This window comes from Rhinolophus ferrumequinum, chromosome 7 (assembly GCF_004115265.2).
Source record: "Rhinolophus ferrumequinum isolate MPI-CBG mRhiFer1 chromosome 7, mRhiFer1_v1.p, whole genome shotgun sequence".
Lineage (NCBI taxonomy): Eukaryota > Metazoa > Chordata > Mammalia > Chiroptera > Rhinolophidae > Rhinolophus > Rhinolophus ferrumequinum.
The window spans coordinates 981,210-1,008,598 of record NC_046290.1 but is presented as its reverse complement, the minus strand read 5'-3'; the positions used below and the strand labels follow the sequence as shown (position 1 = coordinate 1,008,598).

The following is a 27,389-nucleotide window of genomic DNA, read 5'->3' as shown; positions in this document are numbered from 1 at the left end:
AGAATACTGGAGACCAGGAGGGACCATGGGGCTGGTGAGGGACGCTTCCTGAGCCCACCCATACCATCGCAGCCTGGCCCAGGGCACCGACAGGTGGGCAGCCGCAGGGCAGGTGGGGAAGGGCCTGCAGGAGACAGAGGGCAGGACTGGACCAGCCCGCCTGTGGCTACTTAGCGAGCCATCTGTCTCCATCATGTCCTCAGGTGGCCGAGCAGGAGAGTGGGAAAGGGCCTCCCCACCTGGGAGCCAGGCTCTGAGCTTGGGCCAGAGGCTGCTGGACGCTCCTGAATCCCGAGAGGCTGGGCTGAGCCACGGGCTGCACTGCCAGGGCTCCATGTTATCAGCGGTCCGGGGCGAGCAGCACAGGTGAAGCCACTTCAACAGCACACATGTGTTGTCTCTCATCCTGGAGGCTGGTGGTCCTGAGGGCTGGCTCCTCCTGCAGCCTCGCTCCTGGGCGTGTGGAGCCGTGTTCTCCCCGTATTGTCACACGGTCGTCCCTCTGTGTGTCTGGGTCCTCATCTCCCCTTCTCATGAGGACACCAGTCTTACTGGATTAGGACCCACCCTAATGACCTCATTTAGCTTCAGTTACCTTTGTAAACAGCCCGTCTCCAAATACAGTCACATCCAGAGGTGCCAGGGGTCAGGACTTCACTATATAAATTTGGGAAACACAGTTCATCCCTAGCAGATGACACTGGGCACCACCGTCTGGCCCACTGCAAACACCCTGAGAAGGTACCACTTCCTGTCAGATCCTGTAACTACGGAAGAGAAGCACAACTCTGAAGGATAAAACCTTGTGTGAATCTTAGAAATGGACACGTGAGGGTCACTGAGCACTCCAACCCCCACTTCTTCTACACACGCAGGTTCTCAGGTGCATCAGAACAGCCCCCGGGGTGGGCCATGCTGTGGGCGTTGACGGCCTCCACACATGGAACACCTCGGCCCCCGGTTCTGGAACCCAGATGCTGGATGGCCTGAGCTGCCCACTGGACTCAGAGTCAGGTTGCCGTCAGGAAGCACGAAGCGGGCTGCCTCCAGGGCAGCTGCCTTTCCCTGAACTGGGGGGGTCGCTGAGGGTGCATCACTCTTCTCTCTAAGTCCGGCTTTTTACCCATGCAAATGAGTCCCAGGGACCCTCAGAGCAGGGTCTGGCCCCCACACCCTGCTCCAAGGACCCCCCCCAAGAAGTCCTCTTGCAGCCAGCACAATGAGGGGGGCAGGAGGGACATGGACGGGCAGGTCTCTGCTGCCACCTCCTGTGCAGTCATGTCCAGGAGGGGTGGGAGCCAGGACGAAGGTCCTCCTGGGCCTCTGCCTGCCCCACACTTCGTCTAGCTGTTGCCCGAGTTCATTGTGTCCAGCCCTCACGGCAAGTCCTGCGTGGGAGGGTCCCGCCTCTCCCGTGGTCAGCCTGCTGCACCCCCTGGACCTGGGCTCTGAATGTTTTGTCACTGTGGTTGGCAGTGTTGGTGCTGCTCAGGCTCACTCACGCTTCCTTAAGTCCAGTCATCGACCTCTTGGCTCAGTTCTCACATGGTGTCAAGCCTGTGGCTTGAACATGAATAGGGTGGGTGGGGGCTCGTGCCGAGAAGAGCTAATCCATAGCAGGTGGGATCTGAACTGTTTACTCTAAACCGAGACAGGTGACACCAATCTCTCGCTTGATTTTGCTCTTCGGGATATATTTTAAGCATTTGTAACCAGGGCTTTTAGAAGATTGTAAATTTTTTTTTTTTTTTTTTTTTTTTTTACAGAAATCACTGATTCGGACAGTACAGTTTGGTTAGCCTCTCAGAGCAGCAGGTGCCTTGTAAGGGAAAGGAGGATAAGAGAGTGACAAAGGTCCCCTTTGGACATCTTGCCCCGAGCCACACACACCAGGATGCATGAAACCCCAGCTGCTTCCTTCGGAGGGAGACCCGTCGACAGTCACAGCTGGGCTGCAGCTTGTGACAGCTCTAGGAGAAACCATTTCAGTCCACGTCCAGAGAGGGACCGAGACCCCAGGTGGCTCCAGAATCTGCAGGAATCAGCCGTCAGGACAGGAGGGCAGGGTGCCCACCACACTGCTGGAGACACACCCTTAGCAGGAAGGCAGGCTGGCAGCCTGGAGACTCAGGAGGACCCCACGCGAGGGGGCAGAGAGAGATGGGCAGCCGGCACCCAGAGACGGGACGTCTGTGTGGTCAGTCCCGGTCAGCGGGGTCAGAGTGAGCACAGGGACAGGCCACGTCGCAGCCAGAGGAGCAGAAGGCACAGCCGGCCAATGACACTCATGCTCAGGGCACAGCCCGGTGAGGATGAAAGGCTGTGAGCGCCCTCTTACCCGCAGGCAGTTTCCTACGGAAGCAGGAGACCCTGAGCCACAGCTGCAGGCGGAGGGGCTTCGGGGGGATGAGGTGACAGGCAAGCCCAGGCAGATCTCTCTGGGTCAGAAGCCGAGGCTGGGTGGGGGCGGGCAGCGGAGAGGGAGGGGCCTGGCAGGGGCCTGCACAGGGCCTGTGGGCTGCAGCCCTTCCCAGACCACCTGCTTCTGTGTTCCAGCTAGCTGACCCCACCGAGTACCCCAGGGCCACACCTACCGGCCCTCTTCCCCTCTCCCAGGGCACGGTGAGGCCCCAGCCAGTGCAGCATTGGGAGAGATGCGTTTCTGGGATTTTCAGCGAGACAAGGGAGTGGGTTTTGCCCGGGAGAGCTTTACCCGGAGGTTTCCCCATGGAGGCCCTGGGGCTGCGGGGCTGAGCCTCAGCTGCATGGTGTCCAGCAGAGAACACACGCCAGGTCCCTGCTGACACAGCAGACAACCTTTGGTCGGGCACGGCCTCCAGAGCTCACGATGGCCATTTGCGCCGCAGAACAAGCCAGCTCCTTAACGAAGCCGCCATAACTCACCGTGAGCAGAAGGCACGGCGCACCCACACTTTCCAATGCAACTAAATCAGCAGGGGCGGCAGCGCAGGCAGGCCTGTCTGGGGGAGAGCCCACCGCCCACAGCCCGTGCGCGCGGGGGAAACAGAAACCTGTCCAGGAAGCACGGCGCCCACACCACAGCTGTGCTGGACAGTTAACTCCTTCCACGTGACAGGACATGAAGAAGTGAGAGGATGAGCAGGTGGCCCTCGAGGGTTACAGCCGCGAGTCGTCATCTGGACGGGGAAAGGCCGCTTCCTGCGAGCTGAGGCTCCTGAACAGGAGGGGTGGTAGGGACCCAAACACAGGGTCCTGGTCCCCAGTGCCTCCTTCAGCTCTCTCAACTCAGGCCACATGCTTTAGAGGGGTTCTCGGTGGCGAAAGCAGCAGACTGTCTGCTCCCGGAGAGATGGGACTGTACTCTGACCCCCACAGACACTGGAGGGTGGGGACAGTACCTGCAAGCCTGGGTCCTTCCTGCTGCCCTGGGGACAGCCCCACCCACCCCTTCCAGGCCTGGACAGGGATGCAGGAGCAGCTGTGTCCAGATGCCCTTTCCAGCAGCCCAGGAGCCAGGCTCTCTTAGCTGTCCCTGCGATGGTGAGGGCACCTGCCTGTCAGCCCTCAGACCCTCACCCTCTCCCATCCTGCACTATCTGGGGTGGAGCCGCCCTGGGGACAGGGAGAGAGAAGGGCTACCTCCCCCGCCCCCATCTGGGGCGTCAGCTCCTCCCAGGCTGCAGCTTCTTCCATAGGGGCCCAGGTGGCGGGTGGGCCTGGTAGGAGCACACACCGCCTCCTTGTCCGGTTTCAGCCCTCCCACCACCATCTGCGATCAGTTCTCGTCTTGCATGTCTCCCTTTGGAATCTCAGGATGGGTTGGATTTTCACTGGACTCCGACTGGGACACCAGCTGAGTCACGGCCTCCTTCTGCCAACGGCCTGGCTAACCTGCCAACACAGGGGGAGAATTTCAATCCGGAGAAGAGCAGACACTGGTGCAGGTAAGCTGGCCTCAGGAGCCCATGACATAGGGCGCAGGGCTGCGAGACCACCTTGGATTAGCCAACAGCCAGCAGGGCACCCAGATCTGGGCGGGGCCGCCTGGAGGACGCCCGCTGAGCCCAGACCATTGCTATCCAAACATGGCCCCAGGCCACTGTAGTGGGAGTGTTTGTCACACAGCATTACGGTGGGGATTTGGGAATTGAGAGCTGATACACTATTTGAAAGGATGTTCTCCTTCACAGAAGATGCTGGCCCAGCCCACACTCAGCCGACAGGGCAGCAGGCTGCTTGGTGCGGGAAAGAAACGGCACTGCACACAGAGGCCGGGAAGCCGAGTGTCATGACACTGACTCTGGCCCCGCGAGGAAGTGCACTCCAGTGACCCTTCCGTTGCACTTCAAGGGGCCTTGACTTATTAAATCCCACAGGAGGTGTTGTTGATGAAGGCAGGTACTGGTCACAGTAAATAAAGTGTGCCCAGGCCAAGCAGAGTCACCCAGGACCAGTACCAGACCTATGAAATCGCAGCGAAGTGCTTTTGGGGAAATAAATTAGAAGCTTTATGATAATTACATTTACGTTAAATAAATGACCGCATCGCGAAGTGCTAACCAAATTAGTTACATGAGTTAGTGAGAATGTGGGGACTTACAGAGAGGTGATGGCTGAAGGTGCTGGCCAAACCCAGGCTTACAGAGTGTGATGGCCGGCCTCTGGTTTGTAGGTGGACAGCGAGTGGGCATGTCCTTTGCTTCTGTCACGTACGTACGGAGACCTTATCGATGTGCTTCGTGTGAACACAGTGAAACCCCACCGTCGCCCTGAGTTCAGAGGACAGACTGGCGTTCTCCTGTGAGGATGCCACGGCATGCCCGGCTATGACTGCACACTTGCTTTCGGAGAGCATTTGCTCTCCTGTGCGACAGGCTGTGTTGGTCACGACGGCCAGGCGCTCCTCTAAGCACTGTGTAGGTGTTAACTCATTCAGGTAACTGAGAAAGAGAGCCCTTCTAAATGCGCAAAACAATCAAGGACTTCAAAGATTCAGAGTTTTGCTTGTTTTTGTTTATTTAGGGCTTGAGTGGCAATTTCAACGACGTGACATCCTTTCTCAAAGACATTTCTCCTTCCGAGAAATGTGCTTTGTTTCATCTTCTCCTGGCCTCACTGCTACACCAGAGTGAGTTTCCAGACTGCGTCACTTTCTGAGCCGCAGTAAGGAGATGTGAGCTGACATCACAGCTCCCCTGAGGGGCGGCCACCTTCTGAGGGTATGATGGTGGGCGACGCGCCCGTTTTCAAGAAGCCGGATCCTCCCAGGGCATTGAAACGAACACTTGTCCACCATATGCTCTCTGGGGAGAAGGTGGGGCAGAGCAATGCCTCAGGCACCAGTGGTGACAGCAAATACCCAGCCCAGTGGGCCCAGCTGCTGTTGGCCCCATGGCTTCTGGCACCTTCCGTGGTGTATCACCAACTACTGGCCACTAGGGGAGGCCCCACGGGCTCTAGGACCCTCAGAAGCTGCTGCCCTTCAGCCTCTGGCCTGGTGGTCAGCAAGGTCAGCCAGGAGCAGTGGTTTCCAGAGAGCCTTCTAGAACATTTCTGGAGGCAGCTTGCTCTCATGGGGCTGGCAGCTCAGATTGCAAAGGTGTTTTTAGTGTCAGCCAAGGAAGGTGATGCGAAGTACGAAATCCTGGTTCGGAGACCATTGTGGGTGTATGTGAATATGGCATGTATACATGTGTGTGCTGTGTGTGTGCACAGTGTGTGTGTGTGTGTGTGTGTGTGTGTGTGTGTGGATGCTGTGTGGTGTGTGTGACACAGAGGGAGAGTGACAGGGAGAAATTTTAAATCAGCCCTCAAGCTGATTGTTTGAGCCTAGTGATCTTCAGTGCCATTTACCATATTTACACTCTGGGGGTTCATGTATGAGCCCTCCACACACTCAGGCAAATGAGGCCCCCACAACTCACCATGCTGCGTGGGGCACATGGGGGTGTGCTGGCCGCAGAAAGGGCACTGCTGAGACTGATGCCGGGAGACGACTCCAGCCAGCAGCTCAGGGACAGCCCACCAGGCCAGCTGGGTGTTGGCAATCTGTCCCCGTGCCTCTGGACACATGGGAGATTCCTTGGGTACTGCAGCTCCCTCGTCTGTAAAGTGAAGACACTCCTACAGTGATGCAAGTTCTTTATAAAAGCCACACTTGCCTAGGAACCTGAGAAAACACAGATAATAAGAATGATAAGGGACATCGTTTGGAATTTTTAAGGTCAGTGACTATGATGGGAAGTGTTGATTTCATTTGTTTTTTGTGGAACTCAAGTAAAATAAAACATTATGAATTAGCAACGCCCTCAGATCTGCTGAACAGCACAGCTGAGATAAGCATGTTGTGAGGTCAGTTAGTAACGTCCGCGCAGTGCACGAAGCCTGGGTACACCGAGGCAGAGGCTCCTGCTCCACCCTCCACAGCCTCTCCTCTCTTTATAGAGCATTTCCTCTGAACTGCACAGGAAACCTCCCCTCACAGAGGAGGCAAAAGACACAGCCTCCCATCTGTCAGAGACTCCAGAGGGCAGGACCAGGGTTAGACGCTGCTTCATCATTTAAGTCAAAACACGTCACCCAAACTCAGGAGCCTGGGGCCCAAGTTTCTCAGATGTTTGTCTGTGTGATGACTTGTCTGATCTCTGCTCACCTCACTGACTGCAATCTCCACTGGGCAGGAGATGCCTCCCCAGTGTGTCAGGACCCTATATCACAATCGGCGGTCTCCAGATATCTGGCCCTGTGTTGTTTATTCATGTCACTGTGTTCTTTGACCAATACACGCCCATGGAGACCGACCAAGGATAATGCCCACCATTCTGCTTGGCTTCGTCTGAACATTGAGTTCAAGACTGGCACTGAAGATCACTAGTCTCAGCAATATATTTTTAGTTTCATAGACAATAAAGGCAAACTGGAATGTAAAACACAGCTCTCCCACCAGCCCTTTAGCAGAGGAACTGTTTCTTCAAAAGATTCAGTGTGATTATTTCCGGTCAAGATGGTGAAGTACATAAACACTGTGCTCACCTCCTCTCAGGACCACAACAATTACAACTAAACCACAGAACAACAACCATCATTGAGAATCACTTGAAGTCTAGCTGAACCAAAGCCCTACAACTGCAGACATATAGAAGGCACCTCAAGACTGGGGGTAGGGGCAGAGACACAGAACAGGTTGGTCCCACACCAGCATGTGACCATTAAAAATTGGAAGGTTATATCTCAGCTGCGGAGGTCCTCCTGAGGAGTGAGAGGTCCCAGCGCCACACTAGGCTCCTCAGCCCAGGATTCCAGTGCCAGGGAGAGAAGTCCTCATAACTTCCGTCTGTAAAAATCAGCAGAGATTGTGACTGAGTGAGACGGAGGGCAGCTAGTGTCCCAGGTTCCTCTTAAAGGGCTCGAGCACGGACTTACTCACTGATGGGCTCACTTTCTCTGAGCTCCAGTGCTGGGGCAGCGGCTCAAAATGCACCAGGGAAATAGAAAGAGGAACTGAGTTGTCTGGATGCAGGGCAAGAGCTGATGGAGCAGCTTTGCTCTGGATGGAGGAGCTGGTGAGAGCCATTGTTTCTTTGTTGAGCCCGGCCTCTCCCTGCGTGCAGACGAATGTGGGTCTTAGAGCTGAGTCTCCATCAACCTGGCTAACACTGTTCACCCTGCCCTGGTGATTCCTGGAGACCCCACCCCACCCATCATTCAGGCACACTCAAGCCTCTTCCAGTGGTTTTTCCAAACAAATGGCCTGCCTTGGCTCATGCTGCAGACTTTCCTCAAATCTCTCAAAGGTTCACAAACCTCAAACAAGCAGCATCTGGCTTTGGCATGTCCCATACCTACAGTTGAGCAGCCCTAAGCCTGGATCTAGCAACAGTTGGCCTCAGTTCACATTTGGCCTCCTGAGACCATTCCAAGCCCAGCACAGGCAGTGGCCATCTGCAGATTGCTTTGCGGTACATGCCAGGTGGCGCCAGGCAGGGCACAGGCTGCAGCTGAACTTGGCCTGCGGTAAGGTCCCTCCCAGGAGACCCCAGGCCTGGCACACCCAGGGGCAAGCTTCAGTCCAAGCCAGAGCGTCACCCAGCCACCTCTGAGGAAGACACACCCAAAGGGCAGACTGGACAGGCACAGAGCTCTGTTACAGTGAATCCTGCTCTGTAAGGTCAGCCTTTGCACAATAGCTCCTACATTGTAGTCACAGCCTATCCTCACAACCAATTGGCCTGAGGGTCAATCTCATCCATTGACATGCAAACAGCAACTAAGGCTCAACTACAACAGAAGGGCACACACAACCCATACAAAGGACACTCCTGGAGCACCTGGCTTAGGTGACCAGGGAGACTGCGCCACTGGGTCCCACAGGACACCTACTACATAAGGCGACTGTACTAAGACCGGGAGACATAGCAGCTCAACGTAATACATAGAAACAAACACCGGGAGGCAGCAAAAATGGGGAGACAAAGAAACATGTCCCAAATAAAAGAATAGAACAAAGCTCCAGAAAAAGAACTAAAGAAAATGGAGATAAGTGATCTACCCGATGTAGAGCTCCAAACACTGGTTATAAGAAAGCTCTCAGGGAGAACTTCAACAAAGAGATAGGAAACATAAAAATGGAGACAGAAAAGGAAAAAAGAACCATTCAGAAATAAAGTATATAATAATGGAAATGAAGAATATATAGGGAATCAATATAGATTAGATGAAGCAGAAGACTGAATCAGTGATTTAAAAGATAAGATAGGATGAAACACCCAAACAGAACAGCGCAAAAAAATTTTAAAAAATGAGGGCAGTTTAAGGAGCTTATGAGACAACATCAAGTGTACCAACATTTGCCTTATAGGGGTACCAGAAGGAGAAGAAAGAGAACAAAGAGCTGAAAACCTATTTGAAGAAATAATGACTGAAAACTTCCTTAACCTGGTGAAGGAAATAGACATACAAGCCCAGGAAGTGTAGACTCCCAAAAAAGATGAACCCAAACAGGCCCACACTGAGACACATCACAATTAAAATGCCAAAGTTTAAAAACAAAAAAGAATCTTAAAAGCAGCAAGAGAAAAGTAGTTAGTTACCTACAAGGAAGCTCCCATAAGACCGTCAGCTGATTTCTCAACAATAATAGTCAATATAGTCAATAATAAAGAAATAACTACGTGTAGTACCAGGTGGGTACTAGTCAGGGAGATCACGTCTCAAATTATGTAAATGTGCAACCACTATGCTGTACACCTGAAATTAACATAAAATAATATTGATCGTCTACCATAATTGAAAAATTAAAAAGGGGAGAAAGGTGAAGAGAAATAAGAGGTCCAAATTTCCAGGTATAAAACAGATAAGTCATGGGGATGTAATGTACAGCACGGGGAATATAGTCAATAATATCATGACAGCGTGGTACGGGGTCAGATGGTGGCTGGACTTAGCACGGTGATCACTTTTTTAGGTATAGAAATGTTGAATAACTATGGTGCACCCCTGAAACGTAATATTTGTTAGCTATGTTTTAATAAAAATCTTGAGAAAAAAAAAGATTCAGTGTGTCCAAGAAGACAAAGAAGGGGTTGTGGCCCCAGTGGGGTGCACTGCACAGACCCCCATGATGGCTGCCAAGGGCAATGGGTCACAGGGTGCCAGGACCACAGGACAGAGAGAAGCACGTCCAGGGCTGCCACACACTGCTGGGCAGGAGGAGGTGGCCCAGGTGCCAGACAGCACCTTCCCGTGGACACAATCACCGCACCTGGAAGGTGACCTTAGGCTGACACACATTGTTCAAAAGCACGGCTGTCCCAGAGTCAGTCCTCAGCAGTCTGCTCCTGGCCCTGGCAGCTCTGCTGCAGCCAAAACCCAAGACCTACCTATACAATCAGAGGGACACAATAATGTCACATGTCAAGTAAAATAAGTAGATGTGGACTGCACTGCTATCTGACTCTGCCAAAGAGCCCAAAGGGAAAAGCCAGAGCAGAGGCCCCAGGACACCGGGGGCAATGCCCTACCCGGGCCACGGCTTTTCTCTGTGGCCTCCCTCCTGGAGGTGACTCATTTCCCAACCTTTCACTGACTGCGCCAAGTTCCCTGAGTGTTTGAACCAAACCACCGTCTGGAGATCGTGGGCCTGCTTCTGACTCTGCTATTTCTGATTTCACAGTTGAGACAATCCTATCGCCCGCCGTGTGACCTGATTCCCTCGGCCTCCCCACGTCCTGCTGCAGACGTGATGAGCAAAGGTCCTGTGGTCCTGCCCGTCTGCCCTCGTCCACGTCCGCCAGGCACTGGGCTCAGGCCGCAGACAATGTAATGCCCACAGCACCCTCAGAGGAGAGGTGTTTATGATCCACATGTTAGACCAGGAACTGAGACCCACAGACATGACAACTGTCACACTGGTCACCATTAAGCCAAGCTCTACCGTGGTGTTGCGTGTCGTCCAGGTCCCCAGTCAGAAGTTAGGGTGGCGCTCCTGGGCCAACCTCCCTCCCTGGTGGGAGAGGTGGGTTTTAAGGCCATCTGGCCAGGAGCCATGTGTGCTGTGAGTGTTCCTGGAAAAGAAGCAGGCTGTCCCCACTGACTGCTGTCCTGCACACAGTTAGTGTGACAACAGCCATAGACAAGAAGGTGCCAGGATATGGGCCACACACCCCCAGGCCTCCCCAGACGCAGCACGTCTTTCAAGGCTGCAAACAGGCTCTCTTCACTGGAGTCACTAAATTATGAAAACGCCAGAAATCCCCAAAGAGAGAGATCCAATAATTATTGCAAAACAGGAGAAGGAATTGAATGTGCATAAAAAAAGCCCAGAACTTGAAGGCAGATGGCTGAGATAATTTTCAATATTGGATCTGCCCGGTGTCTGTCTTCCCTTTTTTATTTCCTAAGGTCTACACGGTGACATGACAGCCCCCAAAGCAGACCAGCTACGTGGAGATTAAGTTGTTATAAGAGTTCTTAAGACTCCTAATTCATATTTTATAAGACTCTGTGCATTTGGAGAGTGATCAACTGAAATTTAATTGGGTTAGACGTTATCATTTTAAATTTTAAATAACTGCACAAAAATGAAATTTAAAATCTGCCCGTGTCTAATAAATTAGTACTGTAATACTGATATTAGCCTCTGAGGAACCATTCAGCATGAGTAGAGGGGCTGCCAGCGGGGCCGGCCATCAGTCAGGCAGGGACGCCAGGGCTGTGCTGTCAGAGCATCACCTCAGTTCACAGTCAGATCCCCCGATGATCCAGAGCACCAGTGGCTCCGTTTTATGAGAAATGCCAAAAGAAAATGCTGACTAGCTATGCAAGTCAGGCGCAGGCAGGCCCATCCAGGAGGGTCCCCTCGTGGACCCCTGGCCAGGCCAACCTTCCCCAGGTAAGGAGGTGCTTCCTGAGAATCGGCCTAGGATATGCCCAGTCTGCCGGAGGCTGTGTCCTCGTGGAACCCAGCACCCCTGTGGCCGTGGAGCTCTGTGGGCAGGGAGTAGCAGGGACCGGTCTTCAGTCACCGCCTCTGCGCAGGCCTCCCCGTTGGTGACCCGGACTGGACGTGCTGCTGTGCTGGCCAAAGGAAACACCTCGGGGTGGGAGGGGAGGCAGCAGGTACTGCCAGACGGCAGCCCCGCAGGGTGTCCCATTGAGGGACACTTGGAGAAGGGGGCTGGGGGTGTGGGGGCGAGGGGGGTTAGGACTCCAGGCCTGCGTGGGGTCAAGGCCAGGGCCAGCCTCCTGCAGTGGCCTCCCGCTGTTCTCATCCTGCAATGGAGCTGCTGCGACTGGAGTCTCCCCAACCGCCCTCCCTTTCCCGGGGCAGGTTTGAGCGGAAGCACTATTTCCACATGGCAGTGGCCTCCCTGTCACAGATACATCAGGGTGTCAGCGACCCGCTGGGACCCAGGGGCCTCGGTTATGCACCACTGCCCTCTGGTGGATAGGCCGGGGCTCGCGGCGCCCACACTCAGACCCCGGCCCAGGTAGCCGGTGCTGGCGCGCAGGCCAGGGCCACGGAGCAGGTGTCCGTGCGCAGCGGGGCGTCTCCTGCGCCTGCCTTTCGGGCAAGGATGGGTTTGTATTGCTCTGTCCCTAAGTTATATCAGAACCCCAGGTCAGACGTTTACAAAGCCACTCTGGCTGTTGGTTGGAGGGGCGAATCTGGGGAGACGAGGACGAGACCCCACGAGGGCGCACAACCCCGCCCACAGCGGGTGCGTCACAGTCACTGGAGCTATTGGCGTGGAGCATGTCACACAATGTGAAGTGAAATGCTCCCCTCCAATCAGTCCTCAAAGAATCACTTCCGCCCCGGACGTGCAGGCGCGCAGGCTTCTCAGAGGAGCGGGTCATCTCACCCGCGGGTTGGAAGAGCGGCCATAGAGCTGCGAACACTCCGCGGCTCCGTTCACCGGAGGATGACCCTCTGGCCGCGTCCAGGTGCTCTCTGCATCCTCTCCAGAAACCGTCAAACACACGTTTTCATGTGTATTATGTTATCACAGGGAAAGTAATGTCTGTTTCAAATAAAGCGCTCCAGGACAAGCACTGTCACAACACTGCCAGTGTGACAGACTCTCCCGGATAAAAGGCAAAACAGCTGCACAACGTGGGTCCAAGAAAAACCTGAAATTAATCATAATGAACGTCAATTATAATTTTATATGTACATATATACAGTCATAAGAAGCGGAGTACAGCGTAAGGAGTAGAGACAGTGGAACTGTAACGGCTGTGTGCCATGTCAGAGGGGTAGTAGTTGGGGGAGGCGGTTATCACTTTGTGAGGGGTGCAAATGATACCTGTCTAACTATTACATTGTTTTCTGCACCTGAAACTAATTTTTAAAAAAAAGAAAGCTTTTCTCCTCCTGCGAAATCGCTCCAGCGTCCCAGAGGAGGCAGTTGTGTGTTGTGGTCTTCCGCACTCCTGGTCACAGGAGAAGACATGAGGAGGCGCTGTCAGCGGTGATGGGGGAGGCAGGGTCTGCTCATCCCAGCCACCCAGCCCCGCACAGAATCCTCTGGGGTGGGGCCAGGCCCCTCACTTCCACACCCCCACGGCCGTGCCTAGGTTTGGCCCGAGAGAGAAGCCCCAAGACTCAGCACTCCCAGTCTTTCCCACCCCTCCAGGGACCACCTGCCCCTCAAAGGAGCCCCCACTCCCATACCTCTTCCCACTCGGTGCCCTTCCTCTCTGTGTCTGCCCCTGAAACACCTTGGGTGGCTTTTGTCCCCTTCTCCTGGACTCCAGGGCACCCCCTGCACCCCACCAAGTGGAGAGGTCCTGACAGGGACAGATCTGACCTCACAAGCCGGCCCCCCCGCACACCCAGCTTTCTCCTGTCCACGCTCATGTTTCCGTACCCCGTTCATTCATGGTCTGTAATGATGTCTGTACTCGATGCCCAAAGGAGAAATGAGAGGGACTGTTGGGCAGGTTTCCCAATTCATTATCTGTCCCCGGTGGCTTCCCAGGCTTCAGGCATGGGCAACTGCAAGCACATGCTGCCCCACACCCCAGTGCTGCCCGCCACCCTCCCTGCTGGCCCCTGCTGACGTCCAGAGTCTGGAAACCACGAGTACCTGTTCCTGGACATACATGGCGAACGCTGACGCTGCTGGCCAGCTGGCTCAGTCCTCAGGGACGTGTCCTCTCCCTCTCCCCTCACCAGCGTTATTATTGATTTCCTGGAGAAAACAGATTAGGTGGGGTAGAGAGTCACTTTGCTAAAAGGCTTGCTATAAAGATGATCCTTCGACAGGATCCATTGGTCGAGAACGTTCTCCTGCCCCCTGCGCATGTTTGTTACAATGCAGCCGTCACAGGACATCTGCAGACACATGCAGCCCCGTCTGAGCAGCCCCTACATGCAGGGACGCCCATGATGGCTGTGTCCACGGCCCTGACCAGCTCAGAACATACTGTCTTCCTCTCAGCTGCCAGTACTTTCATAGGGACACTTGTGATTGCAGAACGTGGCTCGTATTGACTCCAGGAGCTGCGGCAAAGGCGCCCTCCCCTGGGAGGCCCAGGGGCACAGGTAGCAGGTGCGGGGACAGAGGGGAGGAGAGTGCCTGACTACCTGGACCGTGGTGGAGTCCGCTGCCAATGGCCCTGTGACTGCAGGCAGGCTTCCTGGGTGACCATGCACCTGGGACATCTCCCTTAGCGGGCACAGACTGGTGTGTTTGAAACTGGTCTTTTTTGATGCAATAATGCACTTTTCTTTGTAAAAGTCAAGTGGTTATAATTTTTACTTCTATTTTCAGCGAACCCTGAAGAGGAAAGTGAGCCCACGTGGTCTGGGGGGCATAGGTCTGCGCTGAGAACAATCCTGCTGAGGTCCCAGGGGTCCAGCCGGCCATGCCACTAATACAGGCTCCGGAGCTGCACCTGACCAGGCCTCCCCGTTGGCCCACCTGTAAACCGGAAATAACATGGCCGGCATGCTCGTGGGGACAGACAGTGGGGGACACCCAGTGCCTGCTGGCAGTCCCCAGGTCAGGGCCTTGCTGGACTCAGACATTGTCCCTCAGAGCTGCATGATGGCCCCACACCCCCCACGGGTGGGACCACTTCTGGGGCGGAGCCTGGACTTGGCCGGGGGACCCCAATCTCCTCTGCTGTGCCCCCTCCAGCTGAGGAAATAGCGCGTTTGAATGCCCCCAGCCTAATGGGTTCATCTGCTTCCATTTGGCTTCAGAAATAAGTTATTTCATTTTTATGTCTCAAGATTAACTGGTAGGTGCAACCTTTTGACTTTCTTGTGCAAATTACTCAAGTTCTTGTGTCTATTCAGACTTTTCCATCAAGAGGAAGGCTCCTCACTTGTCTCCTGGCTCCCGGAGGGCAGCTGTCCCCTGCACACACTGCAGAGTCCCAGAGGAGGCAGCGAGCAGTGATACTTCGTCTTGGCATCAGGCCCAGGTCAAGGCACCTGGTCTGAAGGGCCGGCCGGGGCCACAGAGCCCACCTGGCTGCACACCTGATGAAGGTCCCCCAAACAGGCCCCTCCCTGAGTCTCCTGGGCCCTGGCCATGCAGGCCCGGCCTTTGTCTCACCCACTACAGGAATGGGAACTTGGGGGAGGTCACAGGAGGCCCTGCGAGCATGGAGGCACACACTGCACTGCTGGGTGCACATGGGGAGCTGGAGGGAAGCCTGGAAGACGCTTCCTGTCTCCAGGGCGACCGAGGCCCACGACCTCAGACCTCTGGCTCGTGTGGGGGGTTCCTTTCTGTGAGAAGCGCCCAGCCCCAGGCATTGCATGGCTAGCCCTGGACTGCCCGGTGTCTAAACCACCAGCGTCTGTGGGACAGAGGAACTACAAATACTGTGAAACCAGTAACAGGCACAGTAGTCAGCCCAGGGGCCCTTCCCCATGTGGCGGGCCCGCTGGCACCCCTGGCATGACCAGACAGACGAGGGGGCCCAGAGGTGGCCTTCGGGATGGCACTGAGCACAGGCTGTTACCCCTCAGTGACCTGAGCACCTCACCACCTCGGTTCATGCTGTGACACCTGGGACTGTCACCGGGCTGTCCACACACCCGCAGACTGGAGTGCCAGCAGCTGTGGGACTGCTCCTCCCCGTGGGGGCAAATCTGTGACATCAGGTGAGCGGTTCCCTGACATCAGGCGCCCCAGCCCCAAAGCCACAGAGCCTTGCTCCAGCCCCCCACAGCTCCCATTATCCAAGCACAAAGTGGGAGTTGGGGGGAGGACTGGAGCCCTTCTTTTGTGGGAAAGTGCATTCCGATTTCCTAACAGTCTCGGGGACCAGTGATGCTCAGAGGGGAAGGACCAGAGCTCGCCCCCCGGATGACATCATGCCGGACCCCTGCACAGAGCGGCGCAGAACCGGGAGGCCGGGGCTCCGCTGCACGATGGAAGCCCAGGCACGGCCACTGCATCTGAGAGCCACTGCTGCCTGGTCACTTACTGCAGACACGGCGTCTGGACCTATCGTTTCTAAGGACAGACTGAAGGACGGAGGTCTGGTGGTGGATTTGGGACGCCACCGTGTGTGACCACAGCAGTTCCAGGTTTGGGAAATATCAGGAATTGAAACTGTAGCTGAAGGGATAACTGTAGAATTTTCTTCCTGTTTCTCTCACCTGCCGGGGTGGTCACATGGATTAAAGGACATGCTACAGAAGCATCGGGCACACGCAGGGGGGGGGGGGGGGGAAGATCCTGCTTCAGTCTGTGCTTCTAAGTGACGCCGTTTTCAAACGTCTCTTCTGTGAAAGAAACACACTTGAGGGCGGCCGTCCTGGAGAAGACGCTTTATTGGCACCAGGACACGCTTGCACAGCGCGAGCATCTGCCTGTTTCACACTAACATGTAAAAGGACGCGGCCGAGGCCCAGGCCACTGGCTGCCTAGTGGTGCTGCTGTCGGAACTGGAGGCCGCAGTAACCGCACGTCCCAGTCTTCGTTTCTTTGTCCTGAAAAAATCCAAAAGATCTCTTATTTCCATGTTCAACTTGAAACCTAAACCAGTTACACATGGGACACCGAGAGCGTGCACGAACCCTAACTGGACCGTTAGCCAGAAGCCCACCTCACGCTTCACGGCTGAGCCGCGGACGGTGAGTGCCCGGCCCCGGCCCAGCTCCAGCTCCTCCCCCAGCGTCGGGTCAGCTCAGAGGACCGCCGTGAGCACAGAGCACAGACAGTGTCGGCACAACAGCCACGGCTTCCCTCGCTCGGTCCCTCCCGGAGGGCGGGCTCTCACCCTAAGCATCCCAGCCCGCTCATGCCACCAGAAGGGGCGCCCTGGGTGGTGCGGCCGTGCCCTTCCCCATGCACCATGTGCCCAGCTGAGCCTTGGCTGGCGGACCCCGGTGTCTGACACCCCCCGTGCTCCCCTCTAGGGCTCTGACGGTGTGCGTATCGTGAACAAGGGCCTCAGAACGCCAGCAGCTCCGCACAGCGCACGGCATATCGTGGTGCCCGTGTTCAGCCCTGCCGGGGGGCTTGTGACGAGATCGAGTGCGAGCAGGTGCTGTCAAGGCAACACTGCAAGGGCCACCCTGTGAGCACAGCCGGGACGGGACGGGACAGACGGCGAGCGCTGGGAGGCAACGCGTCACGTTACCAAGTTGATGTAGACCTTCGGGTGGCCCAGCGCCCCCCCGCCGCCGTCACACGCTATCACGCGGCTCCCCACGTCACTCACGGGCTGCTCGGCTATCAGGTCAATGGCAAAGTTCTCATTCACCTGCAACGGGAAGTGAGTCTTGTACAGACAAGTACAAAACCTGGACAATGTGGCGAACTGCAGATACAGGTAGACCACCCCCATATCCCAGCACCGCCAGCCAGGCAGCATTATACTCATACATTTTCATTTAAGTGTAACTGTAGGTCTTCAAAACACAGGAATAATTTGACGAATGCACGTGTATACACACACATTTAACTTTTCACTGGGACACAGTTTCAAAACGGCAGTTCAAACACCCTGGCTTGGCAGATGGTTTCTCTTACGGTGCCCTGCGGTGGCAGGTTGGGGACCCTGGACGGGAGACCCATCTTGGTCGTACCTGCCGGCTTAAGGCTGATCTCGGTGACCACAGGAGACGAAACACGTGACACGGAAAACTGTACAAGTGGCGCATCAGTGTATGTGTAAAGGACTGAAGCCGGAGCCGCGGTCCCCAGCGGGCCTCAAGCCCCGCTAGGCTCGGCCACATGGTCACCAGCCCCACGCCTGGGGCTGTGGCTCCCAGCGCTGCACATCCCGTGATGAAGCCCCGTTTGCCTCCCCCACGCTCTCTCCCTTCTGGAGCTTCTACTGTGATCACAGTCGCCCTCTGTGTCCCACACATGGCCCACGTCCCAAGGATGATGTCGCCTGAGGCACCTCTTCCCATCATTAACTGGCCAGAGTACACAACAACATCAGGACCACATCTATGAAAGCCACGGAACACACCACAAAGAACAAACAGTCAGAGGGGACACCGCTCTTCCCTTACAGGACCACGGAAAGCTAGCACAAGTAGGGACGGCTGAATGGAGAAAGATGGGGCCTGAGGCTAGGAAGCACATTCGTCAGCGTCACCCGAGGTTTCTGAGATTTGGGCTCGGGAATAACCTTAGTCCTTCTTTGTCACCACACGTGAGAACCGCTCTGCCCACTCGGCCCTGGCCATCCAGGGCCATGGGGCTTCCATCCCCGACTGCCCCAAATCCCACCTCCCCCAGAGACCTACTGCCCTCAGGGAGACAAGAAAACAAAGATTAGGCATACATAAATCTTTACACATGGAGGGCGGGGGCGTTTAATTTTAATAAAACTTGAAAATAACAAGAGCACAATCAAGCTCAGTGAACTGTTTGTCCCAAGCCGGCTGCCTCTGTCTAGAGGACACACAACGCAGTGGCAGAGCCCTTCACACTCACACACGGAGAAGGCCTCACTTGCCACCAACACAGACGATGCCAAACACCCCCCACCAGCTCAGATGCCCTGAACCCACGGAATGTGGACATTTTGGAAAGGTCTCAGGATTTTCCAAAAGCTTTGTCAGTTACAGATTAGGATTTTAGCTTTTCCTTAATGTTCTAGTTCCAGAAACACAGCAGGAGTTACTAGGAAACGCAGCCCGTGACACAAGCACAGCAGGCGTGCAGACAGCTCCTCTGAGCGGTGTCTCTCTGCCGACGCCCCCCACGCCCTTCCACCATGCCTCTCAACGGGCTACAGTCAGTGGTGTCCTGCTCAGCTCCCCTGCAAACGAAGCCACGCGCCATACAAATGAGGCCTCATGGTATAAATAGCACGATGTCTACCTCAGTGACAAACATGACACAAAGGCCCATCACACAGTCCAAGAGCCTGGCTGTCTCCTGTGGGAAGGGCCCTGTCACTCAGGACTGCAGCTCCAGGGCGACCCCGACTCCCATGAGTAACACCTCCTTCCCGGGACCCAGCTCAGCCACACGGAAACCAAGGAAGAGCCCAGGGCTCCGGCCACGGCCCAGCTTCTGATTCAGATTAAGACATGGGCTGCACGAGCCGCCTGGCTCCAGAAAAGGACAGGAAAAGGACTTCCCGAGAAAATCGGTGCAGAAAACACGCCAATGGCCCACACACTTTGCAGCAGCTATAAATGCAGTGTTCGCATATGCACGTGGTATGTCACACACTCTAAAGTGTCCCACCGCTGTAAAAATAAGCCTCCACACGTCACTAACATAATAATAATAATAATAATAATAATAATAATAATGAACCTATTTATCTCTTGATCAATTGATATGGGCAAAAAGACATTCAGGTTTAAATTATTCATCTGTCAGTAAGCTGTTCTATTTTTTTTAAACTTATGTTTTTGGAAGTGACAGTTCCTCTGAAAAGTTTATTCCCTTATATCAAACTAAGATTAAATCCATTAAATACAAAATATATGATTCTATGAAACATTAAAACTAGTATAAAAAGGAAATAACCGGGGTGGCCAATTAGCTTAGTTGGTTAGAGTGCGGTGCTAATAACACCAAGGTTGTTGGTTCGATCCCCACATGGGCCACTATGAGCTGCACCCTCAAAAAAAAAAGAAAGAAAGGAAAAAAGAACGAAAAGGAAATAATCCAGTTGAATAATCAATACTTTGTAAAATATTGACCCTGTTCATGGAAATTTGTAAGTTTGGAATAAACAAAAAGCCCCAGTTCAGTTATTCTGAATACAAGGTGTTTTTAACTGTGACACCAATAATAATACTTAAATACATTTGTTTATACACACATGTATAATTTTTAAACCATAATAAAAACTGAAGTTCTCCTCCAAATTAATTTTAAACTACGTGAGTTTGGACAAAATTCTCAAAGGAGGGATGAATGGGTGGAGCACAGAAGGTTTTGAGGGCAATGAAACTGCCCTGTTTGACTGTAATGGTGGATACAAGCCAGGCACTGGTGAACACCAGCGAGTACACAACTCAGAGTGACCCTCAGATAAACTAGGGACTTGAGGTGATACTATTGTAACAATCCTCAGCAGGGATTTCAATGAGCACTTGTAACAAATGTAGCAGATGTTACCAAACGCCAAATGTTAACAATAGGTTGCTATGTGCAGGGGACAAGGGGCTATCTGGACATTCTGGGCAATTTTTCAGCATACCTAAAGTCTTCTAAAACAAGAAGAACGTCTCTTGGAAACTAAACTAATTTTAAAATACTACTAAACACCCAATTTTTGCTGTAAGAATGAAAGCCAGAGTAGAATGCCTACTTGCTGAGCACCTTTCACAACCTGAAGACGTGCCCCTAGACACTCAGGATGCTGAATAGGAGAAGGCCCCAGAGACCCCACGCTGGGATGGGGGCAGGGATTGCGGCCAGCTCTGGGCGTAGGTGAGCTCACAGAGAGTGAGGCAACCCCACCAATACTTTAGCAGCTTCAACAACTCTGATTCTGTTTGGTTTTGTTGCTCCCAGTTGCCCCCTGCTATGGCAATCAGAACACAGAAGCCACAGTAGAATCTCCAGCAGAGAGGAGTCTGTGACAGACCCAGGTGCTTGCTAAAACATCAGAAGAGCTGAGACAGGGAGCTGGGGGCCAGGCCACAATGTCAGCCACAGGGCAATTTGCTCCGAGCTGCTCCATCCAGTGTTCTGAACTCCGTCTCCACAACTGTCCCGGCCCCCACAACACCCACAAAGTAGAAATGGAGTAGAAAATCAGACTTTGGGAATGGTAGATGCAATCAAGATGGGGGGTGGGGGAGGAACGGGACACAATTAGGGAAAGCTGAGGCTTAAGAAGAATCAACTGGCTGATGAGGGGAAGGAGTGACTCAAAGGGACTACGGATGACGAAGCTTTAATCCGAGGGTCTCAACAGTATAAGGCACAGAAATGAAAGCAAAGAGTGCTGTCGTTTATACATAAACCAGAACTACACTTACGGGATGTGGTGTTACACACTGCAGAGAGGAAAAGAACCAAACCAGAAATAGACACATTTAACATTTAGAAAAACATGCAGACCTCCAGAGCTTCTAGGGTGCTCACAATTTGGGGAGAATTCTTTAAATCTTTCATATTAATAGTTCTTGTTGGTTATAGAAAGGTTTTATGATCTCTTACCTCTTTCTGACGACCTACAAATCGAATTTTCCTGTAGTCTTTACCATCATAAGCCTGAAAAGAAAAAGACCCTATGTGATTTTCACAAACTTAAGTCTGAAAGAGGTCCCTCAATATCAGTCATAAACATGACAGAAAAGTGTTTCCAAACATTTAGGCCATTCGTGATCAAACACGAGAGGGATAAAACATAGTTGTGTAAGCAGGGGCACTTTTCAGCAAGACACCTAAGCCGAGGAGGCCAATACCCTGACTCGGGAGGCAGCAAAGGGGGGGGGGGGCAGAAGGGACAAAGTCGGGCGCAGGAGGCGCCTCCCACCTTCTTCACGTCGGGCTGCCAGCTTAGCTGCCCCTCCGTCTACGGGGCGACGACACCTCAGTGACACAGGCACTCAGGGTCTCACCTTTTGGCTGGCGATTCCAGTCTAACAGTGCTTTTCTGTCTGGACTACAGCAGACTCTCGAGTTACGCGAGCGTGTTACCTAACGTCACACATCACACGAACATTGGAAGATCTGACCACAATCGGTAGTTTTCAGTCCGACGGGAAGAAGCCTCCCCACCGTGCTCAACACTCCCCGTTGGGGGACAGCCTCATTTTAGAGTGTGCGGCCGCGCTGCGGTTAAGACCACATCACCTGCCAGCACGTCGCCGACGAGGGCTCCGCGCCACCCGTTTCCCTCCACCGGGGTGAGTGTGGCGCCAGCAGCTCAGCCCGCGGCCGGCGGAACGCGGGCCTCGGGCGGGACTCAGCCGCCGCTTCTGCGCCACCACAGAAGGCCGCAAGGGCCGCCAGGCGAGAGCAGGGGCCGAGGGGCGTCCGCGGGCCTGGGGCGCTGGGGGACCGGGCGCACCGGAACACCCGGGCACCGTGGGCAGGGGAAAGACGGGGGCCGGGCCGGGGCTCCGCCCACTCGGACGCTCTGCGCGCCGCAGCGGTTACCTGGCCGGTGTGCGTCACCTTCTCCCCGGTCGGCGAGGTCCGCACCCCGAAACACCTGGCACCCGGCGGAAGGCTCAGCGCCGCCGCGCCGCCGCTCCTGCACAGCAGCCGGCAGAAGGTCACTGCCGCCGCCATCTTGCGGACTGACCCTTGACCTGGCGCGTCGACGCGCCAGCGCCGACGCACGCGCACAGCCTCCTCCAGGCCCGCGATGGCCGGGAGAGGCGCGCACGCGCGCTGCAATCGCGCAGGCGCGACCTGTTAGGTGCGGCTGCGGGCCGGGCCTGCCCCCGAAATAGGCGGGAAACTGCGCGCAACCTTAGCACTTAAAGGCTGCTCGGTGATTCTTACCAGGGGGAGCGCAGGGGAGGATGGAAAGTGCAGATGCACTGTTTGCACTCGATGGCAATCGATAGTCACGGAGGGGAGGAACATACATGTTTTGGGGGAAGAGTCCCTGCCTAGAGAGGACACTGGACGTGCATTCCCGTTGCGCAGGGCGCATTTCCGTGTGGCCGCGGGGACGGTCTGTTTAGGGATTTCTGCAGTAGAGCCCCAACGAAGCCACCAGTAAAACACAACCGTTGTCACAGACCCCGCCAACCGTGCCACCAGCCCTGGACAGGCCTACTGCTCCGAGTGCACCTGGGCAGGGCCCTGCTAGCGTCCCGGCGCCTCCTCGCCGCCTCCCCACCGTCGGTGCACGGAGCCGGCGGGATGGGCGACGGCAGCCGTGCGCAGCCTCAGCTCAGGACTGGGGTTCGGTCGCCTCCCGCCTCCCCTTCCAGGATTTGAGGGCGCCTACAGCCTGGACTCCTCTCCGGGGAGGTGGAGGAGAAGACGCAAGGTGAGGACAGGTGAGATGCCCTGAAAATCTCTCGGAAAAGAAAGGTGCCCACAGATGGGTGCTCGGCCCCCAGCTCACCCGGGCGGTGCACGCATCTGCAGCTCCCCTCCGTGTGCGCAGGAAGCAGCCGTGTGGGGTCGCGGACATATCCCCGGGAGGGCAGGTGTAGGGAGTTTAGGGAGTTCATCGTGCAGTCTGGGTGGTGGGTACACGGATGTCCCCCACAAAACTCTATCACTCCTCTGTTTGAAGCGTTGCCTGATGAAACGCTGGAGGAAAAAGGATGGTTAACAGCAACCAGTGAGGACCATTGTGGGTTTCCACTCGTTTCCTTGAGCCTCACCACGGTTTTCCTACAGAGTCCATGTAATGCAGGCATGTGGTTTTTCTAGATTTTGTTTTGACGTTAGTGTTTGTCACTTTTTTAAACGCCTACTTGGTTGTGACTTCTTTGCCATTCTAGATATATATTTTCCTTCCCATTTTTGCATCTCCCCAAGAACGCCCCCAAATCGTGGGCGCCAGGTGGCGGGTGGCGTTCCGGGCTGGGGGCGCAGGGGCCTGGGGAAGGACAGAGGGTGGGGGACGAAGCCTGCGCCCTCAGACCCCGCGCTCGAGTGGTTCGCACTCTACGCCCAGCATCCGGGAAGCTGCCACGTGACCCCGCCGCCATCTTTCTTTCTGGCGGAGACTCCTGGCGGCGGCATCCCCGCCCCACTGCGCAGGCGCGAGGCCAGGCGCGCTGCCGCAGGGACCCGCGCGGGTTCTTCCCAGGTTAGGAGTCCCTGGGGTCCCCAGGGGCTGGGGTCCCGGGAGGCCGCGGGGCGGTGGGGTTCTCGTCTCCCCCGGAGCGGCTCGGGGAGGGCGCGGCCCCGAGACCCCCGGCCTCAGTTTCCCTGGGTGGGCCGCGGTCAGAGGTCGCGGAGGGCGGCGTGGAGCCGGATCCGTCCTGGACCTCGCGGGCGTGGGCGAGCCCCGAGGAATCTAGCGGGTGTTGGCGCCGAGGCTCTCGGTGCCCGCCCTGCGCAGCCCGCCTGGGAAGCGGCCCCGCCGCGGTTCCGTGCAGCCGCCGGTCTGACGCCGTCCCGGATGCCGGGTGCTTTCTGCCCCGGAGACCTAGCCCCATGCTGTCCGTCATTAAACCTTAGCCGGGTGCGGGGTCGGAGGTCACAGAGAATTGGTGACCTCGCCTATGAGGATGTGGTCCCCCCTCCCAGACGTGGGCGCCGATCCTTCTTCAGTCCCTAAGTGGCCCGACCAGGAGCTCGGGGTGGGGGTCGCGGTGTCATTGCTACTTTCACTAGGCAGGGCAGGGCAGGGCAGGTAACCCCTCGCTCGACCTGGCTGAATTATTTCAAAGTGGGGGGGCGTGACCTACGCCCAAGGTCCCCTGCAGCCACGCCTGGGGCTCCCACAAAGGGCGGTATTGCAAAGGGCCCTGCCGGGTCGGTGCTCCTGTCTTCAGGCGGAGCGCGCTGATCTTTGTGGACTTCGGGGGGTTGCGCCACGGCCCGGAAGCGGGGCAGCCCGGACGCCTCGGCCTGGTGTGCGAAAGCCACAGTGGAGTCGGGAGACGCGCGAAGGAGCTCTCACAACCGTCTCTCGTAGGTTCAGCCACAGCATGGCGACTGCTTTCATAAGGAACATGATGGTTTCTGCCTTGAACCCTCTACTGCATCTGAGTCGTTGCTCCGCGACGCCCCGCGCGCTCTCCACGCTCCTGCTGCGTCCCCTTCCTGCTGGAGTTCCAGCGGGTGCAAAGCCCAGCGAAGCCACCTCACTTCTGTCCTTCCGCCTCTTGCCTGGCCTGCAGCCTGCCGTGGGGTTCAAGACCAAGGGCGTCATCCGGAAGCGCTGCAGGGACTGTTACCTCGTGAAGAGGCGTGGGCGGTGGTTTATCTACTGCAAAACGAATCCAAAGCACAAGCAGAGGCAGATGTAGCTCCTTTGTCTGTGAAATCATATGCAAAACTGCATCATTTCCTTGGGAAATGGTATTACTTTTTCAAAGGAAATAAAATGTAAATATTCTGTGGTCTAACGTTGTTGACCTTCAGAGTCTGGGGATTCTACTTTCCAGGCATCTCACTCTGTATCCAGATCTGATCCAGCCAGAGCCCCAAGTGGGAAACGCATGGGTTTATTTGACACAGAAGCTGAGCTCGTGCTCGGCAGAAAGGCAGGACAGAGGGAAAGCCGGTTTATCCCCCAAAATCAGAATGCCAGTTCTTTAGAAAGAACTAGATTCAGTCTGGAAGGCCTTCCTGTGCGGTGGCACTCAGCCCGGGTGTGCAGTCAGCCACGCTGCTCGGCTTCCCTAGGATTCACACTCCTCTCCACGTCCCTGTTCTCAGGCCGAGGATGAAGGCCTTGAGAGCAGTCCTTAAGTCAGGGGCCGTTTAAGTGTTTCTATGTGCAGGTGTTTGGGATATCAGTTACATATGTTTGCCATCCTGGGTGTGAGATGTGAGTGTGCACGTGTGTGGTATGGTACGTGTACATACGTGTGTGGGCATGGGGCCCCTCCTGTGAGGACGGCAGAGCTCAGCCGTGGGGAAGCGGAAGCCACAGGCCCTGGTGGGCTCCTGGCTCTGCAGAGTCCTGGTGTTGGGCCTTGGACAGGAGCTTCCCTTGAAGCCTGGAGTTTAAAGGGGCTGATTCTACTCACCCCGTCCACCCACAGGGTTCTTCTGAGAATGGATTTCTCGGTCACACTCTTGCTCTTAGCGGCTGCCACGGGGCCTGGCACACAGTAGGCACTCGGGATGACTGGACTCAAATGATAACGCCTGCTGTGTACGGGCAGCCCCTTCTCTCCCCGTATTCAGAACCCGCCCACCCTCCAAGACCAAGCCCACGACTTTGTCCTGAAGAAGTGGCTGATCGGTCCCATCCACAGGAGCCCAAATGCTTCCGGCACTGGAGTACAGATGCAGAAGTCGGTGCTGGATTTCTCTATGTCTTGAGCTGTCTCGCCCACGCGCATGCGCACACACATACACACACACACGCATATACCACAAACACATGCACGTCTTGATTATTTTCTCCTCACCTGTGAGGGTCTGGCCCTACACAGGTCACAGGGCTGGTGGTATGTGTCCACATGGGTGACTCGAGACCCTGAGGGACAGGCAGTCCTGGATGTAGTGAAGCAAAGAGGCCACGTCCACACGACCCTGTGACTACTGCTGGCAACCGGAATTCTAACAGGGCATCAAGGGATTTTTAAGCCATTCCTCTCTCCTGTTTGATCTAAGGTCATATATAGTATGTGCCAACCAGGCCCTCCCAGCTCATCCATTCCCGGTGCCCGATGGCCAGCATTTATAGCCCCACGATTCCAGCATGACGGAAGATTTGTTTGGGGCAAGGGCAGCAAACTGTGATCCATAGGCCAAGTCCAGCTCGACACCCATTTTGAAAATAGTTTTATTGGAACACAGCCATCTCCTTCCTGTCCGTAGTGTCTGCCTCCTAGCTGCCAAACCCAGACGTGGGTGAGGAGCTGCAATAGTCAGACTCTACGGCCTGAGAAACCTACAATATTAACTATCTGGGTACAAATTTAAGATGGAAAGTAAGGAAGAAATTAACTTATTTCATTATTGTATTTCAAGTGTACTTTTCACTAGATAATTTAGGAAAGAAAAAATAAGTGGAATGTTATTTTCCAGTAGCTGTTATAACAAATTAACGTATTTGTGGCTTAAGGCAACAAAAATGTATTCTCCCACCTAATGCAGGATGACCTCATCTCAAGGGCCTTAACCTACGATCCGCGAAGACCCTGCTTCCAAATGAGGTCATGTTCTGAGACATAAATTTGGGCGGGGATCGATACCCCACCCACTACCAGTGGTACAGAATAGTTTTGAAAATGGTTTTAATTTCAGTTGTTAATAGACAACGTATTCACTGTTGGAAGTGCCAACGTTTCCCTCTTGAGCCCCAGACCCAGTTTCTCTCCCCGGAAGCAAGCAGGATCCTCAGCTCCCAAAACACCCTTCAGTCACGTCCTGTGGCGCCCCCGACAAGCCCCTGCCGGTCCACTCGCTCCTTTTTACACACCTGCCCTACACCTGGGACGCATCTGGACGGTGGCTCATGCCAGTAGCCGTGGGCAGTCGTCATTCTTTCCCCAGGTCGCTCTGCCCCAGGTTTCTTCAACAAGTTGGAATAGGATATTAGTTTTGACTTAGAGCATTTTTTTGCATCTATATAAAAATTTTTTTTTCAATTTCTCTTTCCTTTTTAGATTTGTAAAGCATTTTCTCCTATGTTGTAATTAGTGGTTGAGATTTCCAGTTAGAGGCCAGTTATTTTTTTCTCCCAAGTTCCTACTTGTCAGTTTTCTGTTTAAAAAACATGGAAAAAACGAGAAATTTACAGAACAAAGAGCGCTGTTCCGCATTGCATGCATGAGAAGTTAGTTGACTTTGGCTGTGTGGCTGTTCAGAGCAGAGCTGCCAGGAAGCCAGCCCCTACCAGCCTCAGGA

The 27,389-nt window shown here is 54.8% G+C and overlaps 2 protein-coding genes across 4 annotated transcripts; one reads left to right on the top strand and one right to left on the bottom strand.

The window, feature by feature from the left end:
- Positions 1-16,261: 16,261 nt before the first annotated feature.
- Positions 16,262-22,227, bottom strand: NDUFS6 (NADH:ubiquinone oxidoreductase subunit S6). Its single transcript, XM_033110912.1, has 4 exons — positions 22,044-22,227; positions 21,099-21,152; positions 17,092-17,214; positions 16,262-16,438 (listed from the first exon to the last, which is right to left on the bottom strand). Exons 1-4 carry the CDS (start codon positions 22,176-22,178, stop codon positions 16,373-16,375), a joined length of 378 nt encoding a protein of 125 aa, XP_032966803.1. The 5' UTR covers positions 22,179-22,227; the 3' UTR covers positions 16,262-16,372.
- Positions 22,228-22,365: 138 nt separating this feature from the next.
- On the top strand, positions 22,366-24,926 carry MRPL36 (mitochondrial ribosomal protein L36). 3 transcript variants are annotated; one of them, XM_033110914.1, is made up of 2 exons: positions 22,366-22,890; positions 24,499-24,926. In XM_033110914.1, exon 2 carries the CDS (start codon positions 24,512-24,514, stop codon positions 24,830-24,832), a length of 321 nt encoding a protein of 106 aa, XP_032966805.1. In that variant the 5' UTR covers positions 22,366-22,890; positions 24,499-24,511; the 3' UTR covers positions 24,833-24,926. The 3 variants fall into 3 exon arrangements, with proteins under 3 accessions (XP_032966805.1, XP_032966806.1, XP_032966804.1); XM_033110915.1 differs by having other exon boundaries at positions 22,366-22,900; XM_033110913.1 differs by lacking the exon at positions 22,366-22,890 and adding an exon at positions 23,074-23,664.
- The last annotated feature ends 2,463 nt before the right edge of the window (positions 24,927-27,389 follow it).